Source organism: Bidens hawaiensis, unplaced genomic scaffold (assembly GCF_021521415.1).
Source record: "Bidens hawaiensis isolate Kalapana, Puna unplaced genomic scaffold, B.hawaiensis_p1.1 tig00047624_1, whole genome shotgun sequence".
NCBI classification, from domain to species: domain Eukaryota; kingdom Viridiplantae; phylum Streptophyta; class Magnoliopsida; order Asterales; family Asteraceae; genus Bidens; species Bidens hawaiensis.
The window spans coordinates 1-20,533 of record NW_027498525.1 but is presented as its reverse complement, the minus strand read 5'-3'; the positions used below and the strand labels follow the sequence as shown (position 1 = coordinate 20,533).

The 20,533-nt window shown below is 40.8% G+C and overlaps 3 protein-coding genes across 3 annotated transcripts; 1 reads left to right on the top strand and 2 right to left on the bottom strand.

Moving 5' to 3' along the window:
* Nucleotides 1-1,441: 1,441 nt before the first annotated feature.
* Nucleotides 1,442-3,947, bottom strand: LOC143597141 (protein neprosin-like). The gene is made up of 7 exons (XM_077075728.1): nucleotides 3,940-3,947; nucleotides 3,280-3,364; nucleotides 2,976-3,173; nucleotides 2,507-2,668; nucleotides 2,295-2,348; nucleotides 1,912-2,055; nucleotides 1,442-1,813 (listed from the first exon to the last, which is right to left on the bottom strand). Exons 1-7 carry the CDS (start codon nucleotides 3,945-3,947, stop codon nucleotides 1,442-1,444), a joined length of 1,023 nt encoding a protein of 340 aa, XP_076931843.1.
* A 12,301-nt stretch (nucleotides 3,948-16,248) lies between these two features.
* Nucleotides 16,249-18,869, top strand: LOC143597147 (dnaJ protein ERDJ3B-like). Its single transcript, XM_077075734.1, has 10 exons — nucleotides 16,249-16,517; nucleotides 16,587-16,735; nucleotides 16,823-16,949; nucleotides 17,627-17,741; nucleotides 17,813-17,929; nucleotides 18,011-18,097; nucleotides 18,180-18,239; nucleotides 18,350-18,427; nucleotides 18,526-18,597; nucleotides 18,677-18,869. The coding sequence occupies exons 1-7, from the start codon at nucleotides 16,450-16,452 to the stop codon at nucleotides 18,195-18,197; spliced, it is 681 nt and encodes a 226-aa protein (XP_076931849.1). The 5' UTR covers nucleotides 16,249-16,449; the 3' UTR covers nucleotides 18,198-18,239; nucleotides 18,350-18,427; nucleotides 18,526-18,597; nucleotides 18,677-18,869.
* Nucleotides 18,870-18,911: 42 nt separating this feature from the next.
* On the bottom strand, nucleotides 18,912-19,952 carry LOC143597146 (transcription initiation factor TFIID subunit 13-like). The gene is made up of 3 exons (XM_077075733.1): nucleotides 19,817-19,952; nucleotides 19,660-19,734; nucleotides 18,912-19,152 (listed from the first exon to the last, which is right to left on the bottom strand). Exons 1-3 carry the CDS (start codon nucleotides 19,886-19,888, stop codon nucleotides 19,042-19,044), a joined length of 258 nt encoding a protein of 85 aa, XP_076931848.1. The 5' UTR covers nucleotides 19,889-19,952; the 3' UTR covers nucleotides 18,912-19,041.
* Between the last annotated feature and the right edge of the window lie 581 nt (nucleotides 19,953-20,533).

The window sequence follows — 20,533 nt, the reverse complement described above, 5'->3', positions numbered from 1 at the left end:
CTTATTTAAAACATCATCAAGCTTTCGAAAAACCATTTTGAACAGAATGATAGAGTCGGAAACCCAAAAGAAACGATCTTTCCAAACACAAATAGTGCTAACATTTGAAAATACCAACGAAGGTCCAACTGGGGATTTCTCAAAAGTGAACCGATTACCATTCTTGGCTAATCCAAAGAAATGGTGAAACATGATCAAAGTCGACGGATCATGACCTAGGGACCGACAAAGTGCTTCAAAATGTAAAACCTTGCTGAAACCAAGGGGAGCGATTTGACCAAACGATAGATGGCAGTATTCAAGAACATTTAAGGAAAAAACAGAAAAGGAATAATGCAAATCCAAAAACTCAAAGTGTCAAACGTACAATGGAATAGAACCTGAGGGACATTGATCCACAGATTTATCAACCCCTAGAGCAATGGGTTGGAACTTCAAATTGATACTCTCTATTGCGGTTATCGAAGGAAACCCCTCAGTGTCCCATTATTCGTTGCCTCAACTTTAATGTTATTCGATAATTAAGTACTAATGGATTTGTGTGTGATAATATACTTTTCTTTGAACGACCAAAGAATAAAACTCTGGCTGCCCGAGGTAACCCAATAGCAAAAAGCGACCCTATATGAACGTGGTCACGGACAATGTTAGGTAGTCCAAGCCCACCGTCTCCACTTCCAGAAAAAGTGTGCCACCTGAGGGCCCCATGTGATAAAAACTTGATTAGAATTGGATTCGAATTTGAGATTTTGCGGCCTACAACCCAAATATTCACACTCCCTTTAATTTTTGTTGAGCTAAACCTCATTTACGTGTGTGGTAATATGCTAATGGCTGATAATGGACCAACAGCCACAAGCTTAAAGAATTAAACAGGCCGGACTTGTTAATTAGATGAGATATATATAGTGTAACATTTTTGTAACTTACTAGATTAAGTTTGCTACATTTTTTATTTACTTTGTAATAATAACAAATTCTAAACTTAAATAAATACAAACTAATTAGTTATAACAAAATTTCACAAGGTCAGGGCAAAACGATACTAGTCCTTCAGGGGTTTATTATAAATATAGCAAAAACAAAGGAAAATTCATGGTGTCGAGCAAACCCCAGGCAGTATGTGTTAGTTATTATTTTAGTTATCAATGCCTAATACATTTTATTTTAGTTAATTGCACATCTACTTTTCATATTATGCATTCTAAATGTCGGATACATAACTACTAATATTTTCTAGTTTGTATAAGCTAAAAGATAATATTTCATCATGGAATTAAAAATATGTTACATTTATTAATTTTAATATAACTCTTGCCATCAAAAACTTTGATCAAACAATAAAAAAGAAGCTAAGCAACTAACCAATAAATTAGAGGAGAAATATATTTTATTTATTTGTAAGAAAGGAATGATGGATGCTCAACATCTACATATATTCTTAAGGACACTTTGGATTATATCCAGATCCTCCAAAAAATATATAATTACGCCAGACACTATTAAACCCACTTTGAACATCATAACAATTGGGTTTATCGGCTGATGTTTGCAAATTAGGAACATCAACTAACTGGTTCAAGAAGTCAGTCACTTCCAAGTTCCTAGCATACGCGGCACTTTTGAAACCTTCATACGGGAAGTGGCCACTGCCCATTTGAGTTGATGTGTGCCTACCCAAGTTTGGGGAAAACACTTCTCCACCATATTCAATCGTCGTTGCATGATCTCGAAGATCTGTGAATAAAGTTGCCGGCCAATATCCAACTAGTTCATTTCCCACCTTCAACCACCAGTTTAAGGTTTTTGGGTCCTGCAACGCTCAGCATTAAAACATAAACTACAACTATGTTTTTTTCATTAACATAATCTGGTTACAAAATTATGTATTTATTTTATTAAAAAATTTACCTTCCATATCATAAAAGCAACATCGTATTGTTGACCATTGTATGTTGATACTGGATTTATAGCAGCACCTAGAGATATCCTTTGACTGGTGTGGACAAATCCTGGACAATCCAAATTGTAGCAACCGGACCGGTACCCATTAGGCTGTAGATTAAACCATAAGTAGCAATATATTTGAAAAATAATACCAAATATGTCATAACTAATGAAATGTTTCGTTCAATAAATAAAAATAAATAAATAAATAATTTTTTTTAACATAAGTAATAATAGAATACCAAATAATTTGTTCAAAAACAAAATGGTTAATTTTTTGAAACAACCAAAAACATAGGACAAATAAATATGAATATAAAGTGATAATTAATAAACATATAACTTACAGTCCAGTAAGTAAATAATCTTGGAAGATTATCATGATTATGACTTGGGTAAGCCTGTCATAACAAAGAATATAATAAAATATAAACAATAACACTCCCATTATTTGTTACCGCGTATTCATGCTCTATTAAATGTTATATTTTTATGAATTATTACTTTTGTAATATACGAGACTCAAACTTGTAAACATATAAATAGATGAGAGAGTTACCTGCCAACCAACCTCAACAGAGTTGACAGGACGATTTGGAACATCACCTAAAACCCATATTTGTGAAAGGCTAAAATCATCTCCAATAACATTGGGTTTCCATATATTTAAAACCGCCTTTGCTCCATAAAATTTTCCATTATTTGCATACCCAAATGCATGCTGCAACATAAATTACAGTCATAAGTTTCATCGAGCAATCTAAAATTATCATATTTTGAGTTGCCCATTAATAAACGAGTCGTATTCAAGTTGAGTTATATATAATTTATAAACTTCATCCACCAACCTCTTTTCGACATGCCTCAACCGTTGTATGACATGTATAACCCATTTAAACATGATTAAAACACATTTGCAACACAAATAAATATATGTGTAATGTTCAGGTTTGTTATATTGCCCTTTTAATAATCGACAACACAATAATTGCTTTAGTATAATGAAAAGATAAATAAAAAGTGTATACCTCATGGGCTGGTGCAGATGGGATGTCTTTTCTACCATATTTCTTTCCAAAATTAGAAATCGAAATAATGTCACTAGCAGTTGTTCTTCTAATTGGTATGGTTCCATTTGGGCATGATTCACCATTCGAATTCCATAATTGGTTGAGTTCTTGGCTATTTCCCGCATTATCATGCCCTTTCGGTAACTCTGGTGGAGTCTATTTAATATAATTTTATTTTCAAACAAGTAAAGAAATTAAAATATTGTATAAAGCTAAAACCCCTCGAAACCAATATTCATGTGTATATATAACGTAAACATACCAATGGCATTTTTCCTCTTAATTCAGGAATATCAAAAGATGGGTGAAGATGAAATAACACGCAATCTATTATATCGCCATCGGGACTACAAAAAAATATATATTATAAATTATACAAATAGAAATAGTAGTAAGAACAAGAATAAACCATCAAAGCACCAAATAGAGTATAAGAGTTACCTTAATTAATTTAACAAAAGGCTTAACAAAAGGCTTGTTGATCTTTCTAAGACGAGCATTAATAGACTTCATATTCAACTTGGTGCCTTCTATGGAAGTTCTATTTTCTTCTCGAAAGTCCTTCGAGGAGAAAACTGGCGAAAATAGCAAGGAAAACAAAAGAAGAATAGAAATGATCGTAGAGATGTCACTACAGGAACCAGACTTCATCGTTGTATATTGTTGTGTATTTGGTGCGTGTTTTCTTACTTAATCGCAGCTTATATTTCTATCTATTTTTTTAAAGAAACCAAGTCAGAATAATCAATTCAAGAAAAGGTGTTGTAGGGCTTATTCTAAAATGTTGATAGTTAAACTAATATATATACTATGAGAATACTAATGCCAATGGTTAATTAATGGGGTTTAACGAAATTTCAGTTTTAGGAAAATTGATAATTAAATATTTAGCGTAACTGTAAGAGAGTAAATGCATGATTACCTCTCCATTAAACATAAAGAGACGAATAAGACTTCCAACGTAAATAATAATAATATGATGTTACGTAATTTAGTAAGTATTTTATTTCCCAATTTTATTATTTTATTATTATTTTATTTCCCAATTTTATTATTTTATTATTAATTGTTTATTGGATTACATCGAAACAGAAGGCAAGCGGGCAACAAGCTGCGCCGCTACCCAATTGAAACCTATTTTGTAACAGCAATATGATTTCACAACTATTAACCCGTTTATGATAGTGTAGTTAATTCATTATGTCAATACCTTATGAATTAGTAACTGATGATTTGGAATGAAATTCGATGATTAATTTCATTAGTACTTAATAAACAAGTCAAATATTTGAATACGTAAAAGTGAGTATTCCGTTGCATCCATGATATACCGATATATCCAATTACTGGTACTTAGAGGTATAATTTCTAATTAGTGATAATGTTGGACCTAACTAATCAATCAACACGAACAACACCGATAATTTTTTGTTGTTTTCGTTCTTAAAATAATATTAAAAGAGTTGTGGTATCAAAGCAACAGTTGGTAAGATAACCCTTAAGGTTTGTACCGTTTTTCGTGAAATAAATGAAGCATTTTAAGTAATGAAGGTCTATAATTTTAATTAGTTTATAACATACTTTAATAAACTCTATGCCTACTGAAGAAACACTAAGTGACCCCGAGTAGATTATGGATAATCTGGGGGTTAAGTAATGTTTCCCACGAGGGTTAGGTCCGGCAAAGAAGGATGTTCTTCAGATGACCTGCAAAACAGACACCGTGAGCTCGTCACTGAGAAGGGGGGGTTCCTCCTTGTGACCACCCTCCGGCGTGAGAATCAGACTAGATTGCTCTGAATATAAGTGTATATTGAGAGAAATAGCTAGTGAAGGTAAAATACAAGATGATCCTACCGTTCCAAGGTGTTGGAGTATTTATAGCCGAAGGTAGGTTTCCAAGCAGGTACAGCCAGCTGTATAATATTCCTGTTCTACCAACTATGGGCTACGCACGTGCCATGCTGGTTGGTGGGTAGGCAACGGCTGATAGTGACAAGGCCGGCTGTGTACTGTTCCCTTTCCACCAACTGCAGGCTATGTGCGTGCCACGACAAGGGTTGGTGAGTAGGCAGCGGCTAATAGTGACAAACAGTACTAGAGCATGCTCCTCGTACTGTTGTCGGTGAGCTGTCACCCTGTGATTGGTTCATGGGCTGCTTTGGTCAGATCTTGTCTATTTTGTCCATACCTTGGCAGGTATAGTACAAAAGATCTTCCAGAAGCATACGGACTGGCTCATTTGGGCGGGAGTATTCCCGCCTTGCTCATTCCTTCAGGTGACACTGAATTATTGAGAGTTAGTGCCTTGTGCGTGTAGCCTTGCTATTAGTGCGGGTAGCCTTCCCTGATGGCTTGTATCCGCAGCTGCGGGGACAGGCGGGGTACTTCACCATTGGGAGGCTTTCCCTGCGGGAACAGCTGGCGTACTGCACGTAAGGTCTTCATCTCTGAGCATGGTGGGTCATGCGGAACCAGTTGGTCCTTGCGCAGATGTCCCTCTTCAAGGTGAGTCTTGCGGGTCCAACTGGGCTCTGCTGGGACCTACCTCTTCAAGTCCCCCCAGTCCAATGTTCTTCTCATGAATTGTTAATAAGTGAGGTGAACTTTGGACTTAAGCAGGGGGTTTTGAAAAGGATTTAGTTTTAAGGTTGTCCGTGGGGATTCTTCCCGCGGTTTCCCTAATGTCACGTGCAGAAATTCCCGACTTTTCTGCTTGATCTTTGGGTATGATACGGGTAGGTGTGTAACCTCCTCGCAAGTCAGGAGCGTTGAGTTTCACTTGTGTAGATTCTCCATGAGGTTTCGGTAGTTTTAAACATAGTGATCAATTATGTTAAAGAACCAATTCCATCCTGGAGCTTCAAACAATCTAGTTCTCAACGTTCCCGCTATGCGGGGATGTTATTTCCCTTTCCGCAAGCATGGCCCAGAAGATCCTTCTTGGTTTCAATTCCCTGCGAGTGCTAAGTATGTGAAGGGTTTCGCCTTGACACTGTACCCGCACTCGTCTTATAGTTATCTTACTTCCAAGGTATTCTTGGCGTCCATTCCCTGCGGATGCTAAGTATGTGAAGGGTTTTGCCTTGACACTGTACTCGCACCTGTCTTATAGTTACTTGGTTTCCAAGGTAAGGGGTATAGTCCCGCTTACTTTTGAATCTTTTTAAATCTTTTTGAAATTCGAAGAGTTGGTGAAAGGATAAGAACAGTCCAAACTGTTGAAACTTCGTCCGACAGTTTCTTCTGACAGTGTCAGGACGTGCAGGAAGTTATGGCGACGTGACAGTATATAGTCATTCCAGACGCTTTTTCAGGAGCGTGGGCGCGATTTTTCGGGCGCGTGGGTGCGGATTTTACGGCGCGCGTCCCGTCAACAGCTGTTGCCAGCTTGCTTTTTTCACGTGTCATAGTTTCATTGCACCAGCTCTTTTCTCTCTCCTCCGCATTAAATTCATCGCATTCATTGCGATGAGTATATAAAGGGGGAGAGGGTTCACGGTAATCCACACTTTCACTTCTTTCTTCTTCTTCTAAGCGATTTCTGGCGAATACTCTAACTTTCTGTCGAGCATTCTCCTGAAATCGTTCTTTACCTCCAAAACATATCGTCTACTCATGATCCAGAAGCTACCGTCGAGGAGTCTGACTTGTATGTCGAGAACCCGACGTCTACGTCCGATAAGGACGATAAGAGCACTGCTGGCGAATGCCAGTGTGCTCTTCCCATCGAGCTTTACCGGTACATCGTCCGGAAGTTCATGCTCGAGCCGTTCGAGCCTGAGTTTCCGGAGCCACACCAGACGGTGTACGATGCCCCCAAGGGCAAAATAGGGGTATATGCCGCTTTCTTCGTCTATGGGAATCTTAGGTTCTCGTTGACGAAGTTTGTATACCGTGTTCTGGATAGACACGGTGTGCACCTGACCGAGGTACACCCAATGGCGATCGCCAAGATCCGCCATTTTGAGTGGGTGTGCCTCATTCTTGGCGTGAATCCCCACGTCGACCGCCTGATGACCTTCTACTCCTGGAGGTGTATCCAAGGCTGGTATACCCTGGTCACCCGGATCAAGGGTTTGAAGATCTGCGCTACCGAGCGCAGTCTTCGGTCTTGGAAGCGGGAGTTCTTTTACATCTCTGCCCGTGTCGTCCCTATAGCGATGACATTTAAGAACGGGAGAGCTCTCCCCAGCCTTCACGCCTCCAACTACCAGGAGGCGGAATGGTTCTCCAAGATTTCCCGGATCCAGACTCCGGTTTACCGCTTTCCGGAGTCCGGGATGGTGATGCTCGGTATGAGCAGGGTGTGGAAGGATGCTGGGGCGGATGCGCCACAGATTCCCATCGTACTTGAATACGGTTTGAACTTTATCCCTTACGGTATGCTCCGTCTTCTTTGTTGATTTAAGGTTTTTTCTAACTGTTTTTCTTTTTATTTCAGAGGGAAATGACTTGCAGTCCCTCCTGCATCCGCGGGAAGCTGACGGTCCCGCTCGGTTGGGTACTCGTGTTCTTGACGAGAACGAGTTGCCCATCCTTGCGCAGACTGCGGATCGGTTTGTGGAGGCCTACCCGCCAGGCCACGAAATACTGAGCGCCACACGGCCAGGTAAAAGACTATTTAACCCTCGCCCTCTGAATGCTGAAACCTCTGCTGGAATTCCTCTAATCTTGTCATCTTCTGATGAGGAATCCGCAGATGGTCCTTTTCTTGCGCGGAAGAAGAAGGCTGTCGGCGGGAAGGGCAAGGCGAAGGTTGCCTCCACTGCCGATCAAGGGAACCGGTCTGAGTCGGAGACCGAGAGTGAAGAAGCGGCGGGGAACCCAGGTGGTGTTGAGACCACTGCTCCGGAGGTTGAAACGGCTGTCACCTCCGAGCAGCCCAGGACGACGACGGTGACCGGTACGAAGAGGCCGGCTCCATCGGGTTCGTCCCCGCCTGTTCGCACCTTCAAGCTCAAAAGGACCCGTAAGTGTACATAACTTTAACTTCATATCTTTCCGCTATTATACTTATATATCTTGTCTTCGTGCAGGCGTGGATGCTACGGCATTCCAGAGTGGAGCGGGAGGGAGCAGCTCTGGACCCATGAAGGTAGGTTTGGTCAACCTACCCGAGGCGATGACCGAGGCGGCTACGCCTGCTTGCAGTACTGGTTCAGTTGCTCATCCCGTTGAGCCAACTGTTCCAGCTGTAACATTATCCCCGCCGGCTGTCAGTGCCATTTTCACAGAATCCATCACTGAGCCGGCGGTGATTTCTCTTGCGGGTTCTTCCGCAGCCTCGGCCACGGTTGTGAGTTCACCTCCGGTGAGTTCACCTCCGTTGGTTTCCACCGCGGCAGCCTCCACCATGCCTCCTCCGGCGCCTGCGACTACGGCCAGTCCTTCAGGTACGTTTGGGGTTGGGGCGTCTAGCCAATCCTTGCCTCATTCCCGTCTCCTTGACCTTTTGGATGGATATCCCTTAGGTTCAGGTGATGGGTTTGGTGGCTATCGGCCTGTTGTCGACCCTACATGTGCGTAGGGTTATTTTGGCCTATATCCCTTTCATCATTTCTCTCTCTTAACTGTTTTTTGTTTTATTGCAGTTCGTGATTCCAACGAGGTGTACGCTCCTCGGTGGAATATCCGCCGGGGAACGACCCTCCGGACTGCTGAGGAGTGCGTCGAATGGGCGCGTCACGCCGCCCCAAGCGGTGCGCTGGGGGAGGCCATGGCCAGCTACCAGGAAGGTAGGCTGTCCAACGAGCTCCGAATCCTCCTCGCCCGGATGCAGCCGCGCGTCGAGCTACTTTGTCGTGAAAACGACAAGTTAAAGACGGCGCGTAGCCTTGAAGTGGCTCAGGCGCGGGCTATCCGGGAGGAGAATGCGAAGCTTGCCGCCGTTGCTGCGGAAAAAGAGAAGGCCTTCAAGGCCCTCGAGGTTGAAGTTCAGGCCCGGCTCGAGGCTCGTTCCAAGGCTGCCCAAGCTGTTAACGAACAGCTTCGGTTGGCCAAGGAAACTGCACGGAATGCAACCGAGAGGGCCACAAAGGCTGAAGCTGTTGCTGAGCCTCTACGCATCGAGAATGAGGAACTTAAAGCCAAATTAGAGAGGCTCCAGCAGGCTCATGATGCTTTGGCCATGGAAGATGCCAAGAAGCTCCAAGAGATCTTGGACCAGAGGGGGGTGCTTGACCAAACTGAGCGTAAGCTAAAGGGCGTCGAAGAGGCTGCAGCCAAAGATGTGTTGCTTGCCAACCTTACAAATAACGAAGCCGAACGCGCCCGTTATGAAGCTCAAGCTGCCCTCCAGGAGGCTTTGGTTACCAAGGAATGGCTTCTTCGAGAAACGTTGTCGCAGGTATGCGCAGTTTCACAATTTCTTTACGCTTTTCCTTACACTTATAAGAGTTTTTGATATACTTCTGTTTTTTAGGTTGTGCATCGGGTGTTCACGAACACATCATATGACGATGAGATGAGCGCAACCCTCAACGCTTCTCATGAGGATGGGGAAAAGGCTGGCTTCTTGCTTGGTCTAGGGTTTGTTGAACAAGGCATTCCGCCTTCCAACTTCCCTCTTTACAATGTGGATACTGAAGCTGCGTATGACCAAGCAGTGAATCAGTATGCCGCCTTCCCGCATCCGGTGGTGGAGAAGGTAAACGAGATTGCTGCTGCTGATGATGGGCTAACTATCCTCAAAGCTTTCCTTGAACCACCACACTCTACTGATGGTGCGGGTCCAAGTGGGAGTGGTCCTGAAGATTGATACTTTAGATCCCTTTCCACCATTAGAGTAGATTTTTATGTTTGTAGACTTCTAATCTTGTATGCGGGTATGTACCCAACAATTCTTTTAATGTTTGAATGTTGATGGAATAAAGATTATTTGGAATTGATCTACATGTAACATTTGCGTAATTGAGCTCCGTTCCATGTTATTGGGATAGGAGTGCCATCGAGCCTTTCGAGCCGGTATGCGCCTTTTCCCAAAACTTCTTTGATAATGTACGGTCCTTCCCAGACCGGTGCCAGTTTTCCTGGGCGCTCTTGGTTTGAAGCCTCGTTGTTACGCAATATGTAGTCTCCTACATTGAAGTTGCAGAGTTTTACCCGCGTGTTGTAGTACTTTTGCATTTGTCGCTTGTAGTTTTCTTCACGCGCTGCGGCTAAGTCTCTGCGTTCCTCGATTAGCATAAGGTCTAACCGTCTTTCCGCATCATTGTCTTCTGGCTGAATCAAGACCCTTGGTGAGGGCAAACCAATTTCGACTGGGACCATGGCTTCAGTGCCATAAGTGAGGCTGAACGGGGTTTCTCCCGTACTGGCCTTTTTCAGCGTTCTGTTTGCCCAAAGGACGTGTGGAACTTCGTCTACCCAGCCGGATCTGTGTTCCAGGAGTCTTTTCTTTATGCCTTCGACGATGCTTTTATTTGCTCTTTCCACCTCACCGTTACCTTGCGGGTGTGCCACTGAGGTAAAGGTGTGGGTGATTTGAAGTTCTTCCAGCCACTTTTGTAGCTTCTTGTCAGCAAAGTTGGTGCCGTTATCACTCACCAAAGTCTGTGGAAGTCCAAAACGACAAATAATAAATTCCCAAATAAATTTTTTAATATGTTTTGCGGTTGTTTGGGCTAAGGGTTTTGCTTCTATCCACATGGTGAAGTAGTCGATGGCTACCACTAGGAACTGAACGTTTCCTGCTGCTGTATGAAATGGGCCTGTCACATCGATGGCCCACTTCTGAAATGGCCATGAAGAGGTGACTGGAACAAGTTCATTCTTCGGGCGATGCGTGTTGGGTGCGTAGAGCTGGCAAGACCTACACTTTCTGATGTATGCCAGCGCATCCGTATGCATCCCCGGCCAAAAGTATCCCGCGTTGTTTAACTTAGCTACAACAACGCGTGGACCTGCGTGTACTCCACAGATGCCTTCGTGTACTTCCCTTAGGAGGTAGTCAGCATCTTGGTTGTCCACGCATCTTATGAGTGGGCCAAGAAAGTTACGTCTGTAAAGAATGTCATCGATGAGTTGATAGTTTAATGCTTTACAACGTATTTTTCTTGCCTGTGTTTTTGACTCTGGTAGTATACCTGCTGCAAGGTAATTTATTATCGGTGTCATCCACGTTTCTGTGCCGGTTTGGATGACACAAATTTCCTTGTGCGTGACTGATGGTGTTTCAAGGAGTTCAATGCGGATGTCCTTTCCCAAATGGGTTAAGGCTAATGATGCAAGCTTGCTTAACGCATCCGCAGATTTGTTTTCGCTACGCTTGACGTGTATGACTTTACAATCATTAAAATCGCGCATAAGGGTTTTTGCTTGTGCGAGGTACAGGGCCATTGTGTCATTCACGGCCGTGTACGTTCCGTTTATTTGGTTGGCTACTAACATGGAATCCACGTGGGCTTCCAAGTTTTTCACTCCCATTTTACGCGCAATTCTCAGCCCGGCCAAGAATGCTTCATACTCGGCTTCGTTATTCGTACTTGGAAAATCCAGTCGAATAGCGTAAGTGTATTCTTGGCCTGCTGGGTTGGTTAGTTTCAACCCTGCGCCTGAACCCTCGTTGCTGGCTGCTCCATCGGTGTAGAGTCGCCAGACATCATTGATGTCCTGTGCTGGGGAGGGTTGAGCCTCCTCCTGGCACTCTTTCTCCGGCGAAGCGGGGACTTCTGCTATAAAGTCGGCCAGGACCTGGCCTTTTATGGCTGGTCTTGGCTTGTACTTTATCGCATATTCCCCCAACTCAATTGCCCATTTGGCTAGACGTCCCGATAACTCGGGTTTGCCTAGAACGTTTGCAAGTTTGAAGCTGGTGAGAATGGTGATTGGGTGACCTTGGAAATATCGTCTTAGCCTGCGTGAAGCCTGTACAAGTGCTAAAACTAGTTTTTCCAGGGTAGAGTACCGGGTTTCTACGTCTGTTAGGACACGGCTAACATAGTAAATAGGCATCTGGATACCTTTTCGCTCTACTAGCAGGACTGCCCCGGTTGCTCTATCTGTGGCAGAAAGATATATGATTAATTCCTCCCTCGCATCTGGTGCTGTGAGCGTTGGGAGTTCGATCAAGCGTGACCGAATTTCCTGAAAAGCTGCTTCCGCTTCTGGTGTCCAGCAGAAGTGCGTTTTCTTTAAACAGTTTCTCAATGTTGACACGAATGGGAACGACCTATCCGCATGGTTTGACAAAAAGCGGTTAAGTGCGACTAGGCGTCCATTCAGTGTCTGGGCTTGCTTGATGGTAGTAGGTGATTCCATTTTGATAATGGCTTCGACCTTTTCAGGGTTCGCTCTGAAGCCATCTTTAGTAACAATGACTCCCAAGAACTTCCTTTCTTCCATCCCAAAGGAACACTTGCTCGGGTTGAGCTTCATGTTTATCTTTCTGAGCGTGTTGAAAGTTTCTTCGATGTCTTTCAACATCGCTTCTGGCTCAGGGCTTTTGATGACCAAATCATCCATGTAAACTTCCAAGTTTCTCCCAATTTGGGCATGAAACTCTTTATCCATCAGGCGTTGGTATGTGGACCCTGCATTCTTAAGTCCGAATGGCATCATTTGATAACAAAATGTGCCATCGGGCGTCCGAAATGCGGTTTTGTCCTGATCATCTACAGCCATGTGGATTTGATGGTACCCCTTATATGCGTCAAGGAAGCATTTAAGGCGAAACGGTGCTAATGAATCCACTTTGAGGTCAATTTCGGGTAACGGGTAACAATCTTTGGGGTATGCTTTGTTTAAATCTTTGAAATCTATACACATGCGCCATTGTTTGTTAGCCTTCGGTACCATAACGGGATTTGCAACCCATGTTTGATATCTACTAACGCGTACGATGCTCGTGTCAAGGAGATTATGGATAATCTGGGGGTTAAGTAATGTTTCCCACGAGGGTTAGGTCCGGCAAAGAAGGATGTTCTTCAGATGACCTGCAAAACAGACACCGTGAGCTCGTCACTGAGAAGGGGGGGGTTCCTCAGCTAGTGAAGGTAAAATACAAGATGATCCTACCGTTCCAAGGTGTTGGAGTATTTATAGCCGAAGGTAGGTTTCCAAGCAGGTACAGCCAGCTGTATAATATTCCTGTTCTACCAACTATGGGCTACGCACGTGCCATGCTGGTTGGTGGGTAGGCAGCGGCTGATAGTGACAAGGCCGGCTGTGTACTGTTCCCTTTCCACCAACTGCAGGCTATGTGCGTGCCACGACAAGGGTTGGTGAGTAGGCAGCGGCTAATAGTGACAAACAGTACTAGAGCATGCTCCTCGTACTGTTGTCGGTGAGCTGTCACCCTGTGATTGGTTCATGGGCTGCTTTGGTCAGATCTTGTCTATTTTGTCCATACCTTGGCAGGTATAGTACAAAAGATCTTCCAGAAGCATACGGACTGGCTTATTTGGGCGGGAGTATTCCCGCCTTGCTCATTCCTTCAGGTGACACTGAATTATTGAGAGTTAGTGCCTTGTGCGTGTAGCCTTGCTATTAGTGCGGGTAGCCTTCCCTGATGGCTTGTATCCGCAGCTGCGGGGACAGGCGGGGTACTTCACCATTGGGAGGCTTTCCCTGCGGGAACAGCTGGCGTACTGCGCGTAAGGTCTTCATTTCTGAGCATGGTGAGTCCTGCGGAACCAGTTGGTCCTTGCGCAGACGTCCCTCTTCAAGGTGAGTCTTGCGGGTCCAACTGGGCTCTGCTGGGACCTACCTCTTCACCTACAAATGTGTAAAAACATTATGTTTAATATACGAGTAAAGGATTTTATGGTCAAGAAGATGTAAGTTTTTATAAAGACAATATGTATAAGTGTGAGCCTGGGTTATGGAATGTCTTCTCGTTATCTTTGCCGGGACTACTCGAATTTGACTCTTACATTATATCGGATCTGTTATTGTTATTACATTATAAGTTTTTATTGGACGTGCAATGAAGTGAGTAAATTTAGAGCGTGGGTGCCTTCGTTTTATGAAATTCATAGGATTTTAAATCCCTTGATATTGGGTGTTCGCATGGATATGGAAGAAATTGGAATTTGAAACTAATTTCAATCAAATCTCATGTTCATTGGAATTTAAGATTCCTTCTACTTTCAAAAGGAAAGTTCAAAATAGTGTTGAAATGTTTAATTTGGTTCGGAACAGGTTTGGATCGTAATGAGTTTCAGGTCATATCGGAATGGGTTTCAGCTCGAACGAGTTCGGGTTTCGGCCCGGCCTAAAACCCGTCCCTACCCAAAACTCATGCCGATCCGAAACGCGTTCCGACCTAAAATCCGTTCCAACCTGAACAAAGTAACTCTTTAATTAATCTACCCGAACCAGCCCGACATAAATCGTTTCTCTTTCTTAACTCTTAAGGGTAGGGGATTTCAACTCAATCAACAAGGTTACCAACCAAATACATTATGGATTTTTTCAAGATTCCATTCCATTCCATTCCATTTCCGAATCCAAATTCAATTCCTTAAGAAAAATTCCATGAACTGAACGGCCCTTAGAGTATTCCTACAAAAATAAGTTTGAAAATGAAGGTTCGAAATTGGTTTTCAAAAATTCGTATTCAATTCAGATTGAATTTTGAATCAAATACCAATTTATGATTTTAAATTTCATTCAAAATCCTGAAACAGGCTTCTAATGATTTAGTCATTGGGCTACCAATTTAATATGAAACCCAAGCCCCAAGCCCATAGTCCAATTATATGTTTATTTGTTTTGTTAACAAAGTCGAATTAAATCATATTTTGAAATTTGAATTGAATTGGGCATAAATTTTGAAGTCAAATCTAGGTTCAAAATATTAAAAGGCTTAGGTTATTCATACACCAAGTAGGTTATTCAAACACCAAAAAGGTCTATACGAGTCGTATAGGGTCTATACGACTCGTATAGATGTAGTGTCAAGTCATTTTCAAGTCAGGCGTGTCAGTTTTCATTTATATGTATCGTATAGCCCCATATACGAGCCGTATAAGGCTATACAATTCGTATAGAGTCTGTTTGACTCGTATAAGGTTTTTTTTAGATTTTTTCTAAAATTACAAAATATTAAAAATAACATCCGAGTTGTTTACAAAATAGAAACACGTAATTTAAAAGTAAATATTTTTGCTATAAATAAAAGCATACGAACAACATGCGTGTTTTTGGGTAACGACTTTTTATATGTGGTCATGCAATCCATTTTGGTTGACGCCCATGTGAGTTATCTAAGCTTTTGAAATATAACTGCCATAAAAATAATTATATTTGTTAATGTAGATGTTTTGATTCGTATTAACTCGTCTTTTGAAATATAGCCTTTATAAAATTATAGTAGTTCAATGCCCTATAGTAACATGACGAATGAAATAGAAGTTGTTGGGTTGGAGCAAGAAAAACTGATACATGGCCTATACGAGTCGTATACAATCTATACAGCTCGTATAGACCATAAAATAATTATAAATATTTGGTCAAAGTACAACTGACATGCAGTCTATATGAGTCGTATAGACCCTATATGGCTCGTATAGGTCTATATTGTTCGTATAAGGTTTATACGGCTTGTATAGGGTCTATACGAACAAGAATATCTATACGACTCGTATAGGGTCTATACGGGTCGTATAGACTGCAAAAAGTTGTCACACTGTCACCTCCGTACGCATGTTAACAAATTAGGCTTATACGACTCGTATAGGCCCTATACGAATCGTATAACCTTATTCACACACCATGGGGATGGTGTTTGTATATAACAACCCTATTAAAATTTGGAAATTTGAAATTTGATTAATTAAACACACCTACTTTTATTATTTATGTTATATGACGGTAAACGCGAAGCCTTTCTCGTTTGGTGTTATAGTTTTGCACCTTTGGTTAATGATTGTGTTCGAAGATTGTATTGGTGAATGGCCAAAGTTGGTGATTAAAACAAAAATTAATATTTATATTACATGTTAGACATTAAATATTTTAGTTATGTGAGAATTTGTGTGACTGGCTTTGTCCAAGACATAATAGTGATGGTTAAGGATTTAAGGCTCAAAAATTTTACGGTTTCAAGTTCGAAGCTTGAATCTATGCAAGTTTTATAACAATTGTAATAAGTTAGACATTAAATGTTAAAATCAGTATAAAAGGTTAAAATCCCATATTAAAAAGCCACGATCATGTAGTTTCAATAAGCCGGTCTTCTCCTTCTAATTATAAAGTAAAGTGGGCCCGATAGTCCACGGTCAACTCCACATTTGTGGTGTCTTGAGTCTTGCCGTGCCCAACATGTCGCCACGTGTCACAACACCATTGGTTCCAACAGACACAAGTTCTCCCTCATTGGTTAGATTTCCTCAAATCCACGTCGCAGGTTTTCTGCTCGAACTTTTAACATAAACTGCCGGAGAGTTTGCTTTCACGGCGTCTTAATATTATCTCCGGTGATTCATCAATGGCGCATTGTCGATCGAAATTGAGCTTCGTAATCTATCTATCGATCTTATTGATTGTTAATGCCGCGTAAGTGTTAAAAGTTTGCTTCAAATATCATCTTCATGTTCTGGGTTATTATTTGTTTAATTGCTACAGTAAAAGCTACTATGATATCCTTCAAGTTCCGAAAGGCGCATCGGACGATCAAATTAAGCGATCGTATAGAAAGCTTGCTTTGAAATATCATCCGGACAAGAATCAAGGAAATGAAGATGCTAATATAAAATTTGCTGAAATTAACAATGGTAAATGATCATACATGCTTTGGCTTATGCATTCGCTTTCGCTTTCGTGTTTACAGTGGATGTGAAACTAAACGATTTTGTTTTCAGCTTATGAAGTGTTGTCGAACAGTGAGAAGAGGAGTATTTATGATCGGTACGGTGAAGAAGGGCTTAAACAGCATGCTGCTGGTGGCGGAGGAGGCGGAGGGATGGATATTCAGGATATATTTAAATCGTAAGATTTTGCTTTTAGAACGTTAAATATATGCTTCTTATTAGAGAAACTTGACAAGGAAGTAGTTTAGAATTGTTGGCGTAAATTATAGTAAGAATAACATTTGCCGTTAAAAAGAAGAAAAACATGTTTCTACTTTCTGATTAAATATAATCACAATCATTATTAGATGATATTTATGGCATACTTTTTGTCCACAAATGCTATTGTGCTTATCTAGAGGAGTTTGGGAGTTGCGTATCTAAAATTGACACGCAACTCCCAAACTGAAGAAGAAAACTGCTTATTTCACTCAACAATCAAGCATTTCACTCAAACTCCCAAACTGCTTATCTGCTTCACAAGTTCAGTTTACACGATCGGTTCTAAATTCTAAACCGTAACCGAACCATAGATTGCTAATGTGTTAAAAACCAAACGTGCGCCAGACTGTATATATTTCAAATTGGCCAAACCGAACGAATTGCATCGGTTTGGATGGTTTCAACAGGTTTTAACAATTTATGAATACCCCGAATCTACAATATCAAAACATAATCACATAAAAACTTTTTATAACGAATCCCAAATTACAATTTTGGTATGTTCTTTTTGTTGACTTCCTGCTACATTTCCATTGTTTAAGATGCACATCCGCTTTTGCAAATGTACTAAAATTAATACTTTGCATTTTGCAGGTTTTTTGGCGGTGGAGCAGACCAAGAAGAGGAGGACCGAGTGGTAAAAGGTGATGATGTAATTGTTGACTTGGATGCAGCATTGGAGGATTTGTACATGGGAGGCTCACTAAATGTAGAGAAACGAATATCGAGCTCTCATATTCAACGTATAAAATTACAAAACTTATTGTTAACTTTAATCAGATATGGAGGGAGAAGAATATTATAAAACGTGCACCAGGAAAAAGACGCTGCAACTGCAGGAACGAGGTTTATCACCGGCAAGTTGGCCTAGGGATGTTCCAACAGATGACAGAGGAGGTATGCTTGAACTTATGAAGATCCTTAGTTTTTGTCTCATGGCTGGAATCATTATACATATGTTTTTGTTATGTTGTTCAGGTGTGTGAGCAGTGTCCTAATGTAAAGTATGAAAGGGAAGGGAACTTTGTAACTGTGGATATTGAAAAAGGAATGCAAGATGGCCAAGTAAGCTGTTATGTTATTTCATACTTTTGAGATAATTTACCATTTTATTAAAAGTGGTTCTGATGATATATTACTCCTGCAGGAAGTGGTCTTTTATTAGGAGGGTGAACCAGTTATTGATGGTGAACCTGGAGATCTTAGGGTTAGTTTGTTATTACTTATTAGTGATTACTTCATTATATTATCAATATGTTTAAACTTTAAAGAAGAAAAGTATTTTATGGCTGATGGTAAATCTCGGATTTCGTGCAGTTTCGCATTCGTACAGCGCCACATGACAGGTTTAGGAGAGAAGGCAATAGCCTTCACACAACTGCCACAATAACTCTAGTAATTTTTTTCTCCACTCTGTTTTCAATGACAACCCTTATAAGTAAAACAAAATTTGATGTTAATACTATATTAATGATGAAATCTTGCATTTTCAGGCGCAAGCACTTGTCGGGTTCGAGAAGACAATTAAACACCTTGATGATCATATAGTTAACATAGGCACAAAGGTAGTGCTTTTGTTTACATTCAAGTTTTCATGAGTGATCATTATAAGACAATTACTTACAGCTAAGAGACTATTTGCAGGGGATTACAAAACCAAAGGAGGTGAAGAAGGTTAAAGGTGAAGGAATGCCATTGAACTTTAGCAACAAGAAGGGTGACTTATATGTCACGTTTGAAGTTCTTTTCCCAACATCGCTAACAGATGACCAGAAGACCAAGATCAAAGCCATTCTCGGCTAGTTAGTTAGTAGCATACATGTATAATATATTTGTTATTAAGTCCAATAGATTCATTAAAAAAAACATTATGCCACCCAAGAACAGTTTTTAGATGTCAAAAGTTGTAACATTAAATTGAATAATTTTGATATATCCTCTTATTTTTGGTGTAATACAAGGTTATTACCTATGATGGAACCTTAAGGTTTGTCTTTTGCAACATTTGATCACTCGGCTGATGCCAATTTCTCCTCATCAACATCGAATGCTTTCCTTGCTTGTTTCAGTTCTTCATTCATTGACAGCAGTTCTGTACAACGGTTTAACTTTGGCAAGTCCTGGAGAAACATTTAATATAAAATTAGCAAAACTTACACTGTATTCTTGAATTTTTTATTTAAAGGTTTGGAACGGAAAAGATAAGAAAACTTTTCTTTTTTCATTCTTGAGTTTTTTCATTAAAAGAAAAGAAAGAGAATGGAAAGAAAAGTTGGTGTTTTTTTCCTCTAAAACTTTCCAGCCAAATATGGCCGGATTCGGAAGGAAAGTTTATAGTCATGACAATATTACTAATTTACCCTATCTTTTGCTTCCTATCTAACTCAATAATGAGGACATTATTGTAAAGTTATAATTTTTTTCCTATCTTTTCTTTTCTATCCAACTCAATAATGTAATTAACACTTTCTTTTCTCATCTGTTATTTTAACTCGAGAATGTCTTTTAAATATATAATTTCTTTTCATTTCTTTCCCTATCCAATCTTATCATTTCTTTTCCTTTTATTTTAAACCCGAGAATGCAGTGTTAAACAATATAACCTGCGTAAAAAGGAGATAAGATACCTTGCGGATCAAGAACAAGAAATCTTCAGTTAAAAGCTTTCCCCTTTTTGATGCAATGTCCTGGGCTTTATGCACCTACACTTTCATTGACAACTTCTTAACACAAGTATTTGTTATCCGATTCAAAGAATTTGAAAAAAAGTAGATAAATTCTCACCATATCTGTCACATACTCAACAACAATATCCTCCACAAGAGCAACAGTTTCAGGCAATGGCTGGACATACATATAAAATCTTTGTCAAACATAGGGATGCAAACAAGCCATGCCCCTCAAGATTAGATCAACAAAAGGCTCGAAACGAGCCGAGAATAAAGCCTGCTTAGTTATCGAGCCCGAGCTTGAGCCTTGTATGGGAAAATCGTTGAGACTCGCCGAGCCTTAACAAGCCTAGTGGACTTTTAACTGTTTTGGACTTTTAAATGTTTCGGGCTTTTATGCATTGATTTTACATTGCACAGTTGAGCTCGAGCCGAGCTTTGGCTCGTTTAAGATACTGCACACGAGCTCAAGCTGATCTTAGGCTCATTCAAGGTTTTTCGTAAATAATAAACAAGCAGAGCTCAAGCTAGTCAATCTCGGGTTCGGATCGTTTACAACCCTAGTCAACAGCGTTCTAAAAGATAAGTGTTACATGTTACCAACCGTGATCTACCTAACACAAACCAGTTACTTTCTACCTACATTTTGAGATCCAAATCACCAACACATGTTCATTTTAAGACGAATTGTTGCAGGTAAAATGTGTGAACCTTGCTTTTTGATATTTAAAAACTAGGGGTGCGCAAACGAGTCTTAGCTGCAATACCCGATCCAGACCCGGACCTGATTAATGGTATTCTCAGGACACAAGAACCGACCTTTATTGCAAAT

What these genes read in the sequence shown, in the direction of transcription:
- LOC143597141 (XM_077075728.1), bottom strand. An exon ending in TAAGAGGAAAAATGCCATTG is followed by an intron (nt 3,174 to 3,279) that starts GTATGTTTACGT and finishes TATATTAAATAG; the next exon opens with ACTCCACCAGAGTTACCGAA. An exon ending in TTGCTTTTATGATATGGAAG is followed by an intron (nt 1,814 to 1,911) that starts GTAAATTTTTTA and finishes TGAGCGTTGCAG; the next exon opens with GACCCAAAAACCTTAAACTG.
- LOC143597146 (XM_077075733.1), bottom strand. Translation starts at nt 19,888, where the DNA reads ATGTATGTCCAGCCATTGCCTGAAACTGTTGCTCTTGTGGAGGATATT. An exon ending in TTGAGTATGTGACAGATATG is followed by an intron (nt 19,735 to 19,816) that starts GTGAGAATTTAT and finishes ATGAAAGTGTAG; the next exon opens with GTGCATAAAGCCCAGGACAT. An exon ending in TCTTGTTCTTGATCCGCAAG is followed by an intron (nt 19,153 to 19,659) that starts GTATCTTATCTC and finishes ATGTTTCTCCAG; the next exon opens with GACTTGCCAAAGTTAAACCG.
- LOC143597147 (XM_077075734.1), top strand. Translation starts at nt 16,450, where the DNA reads ATGGCGCATTGTCGATCGAAATTGAGCTTCGTAATCTATCTATCGATC. An exon ending in ATTTGCTGAAATTAACAATG is followed by an intron (nt 16,736 to 16,822) that starts GTAAATGATCAT and finishes TTTTGTTTTCAG; the next exon opens with CTTATGAAGTGTTGTCGAAC. An exon ending in TCCAACAGATGACAGAGGAG is followed by an intron (nt 17,930 to 18,010) that starts GTATGCTTGAAC and finishes TATGTTGTTCAG; the next exon opens with GTGTGTGAGCAGTGTCCTAA.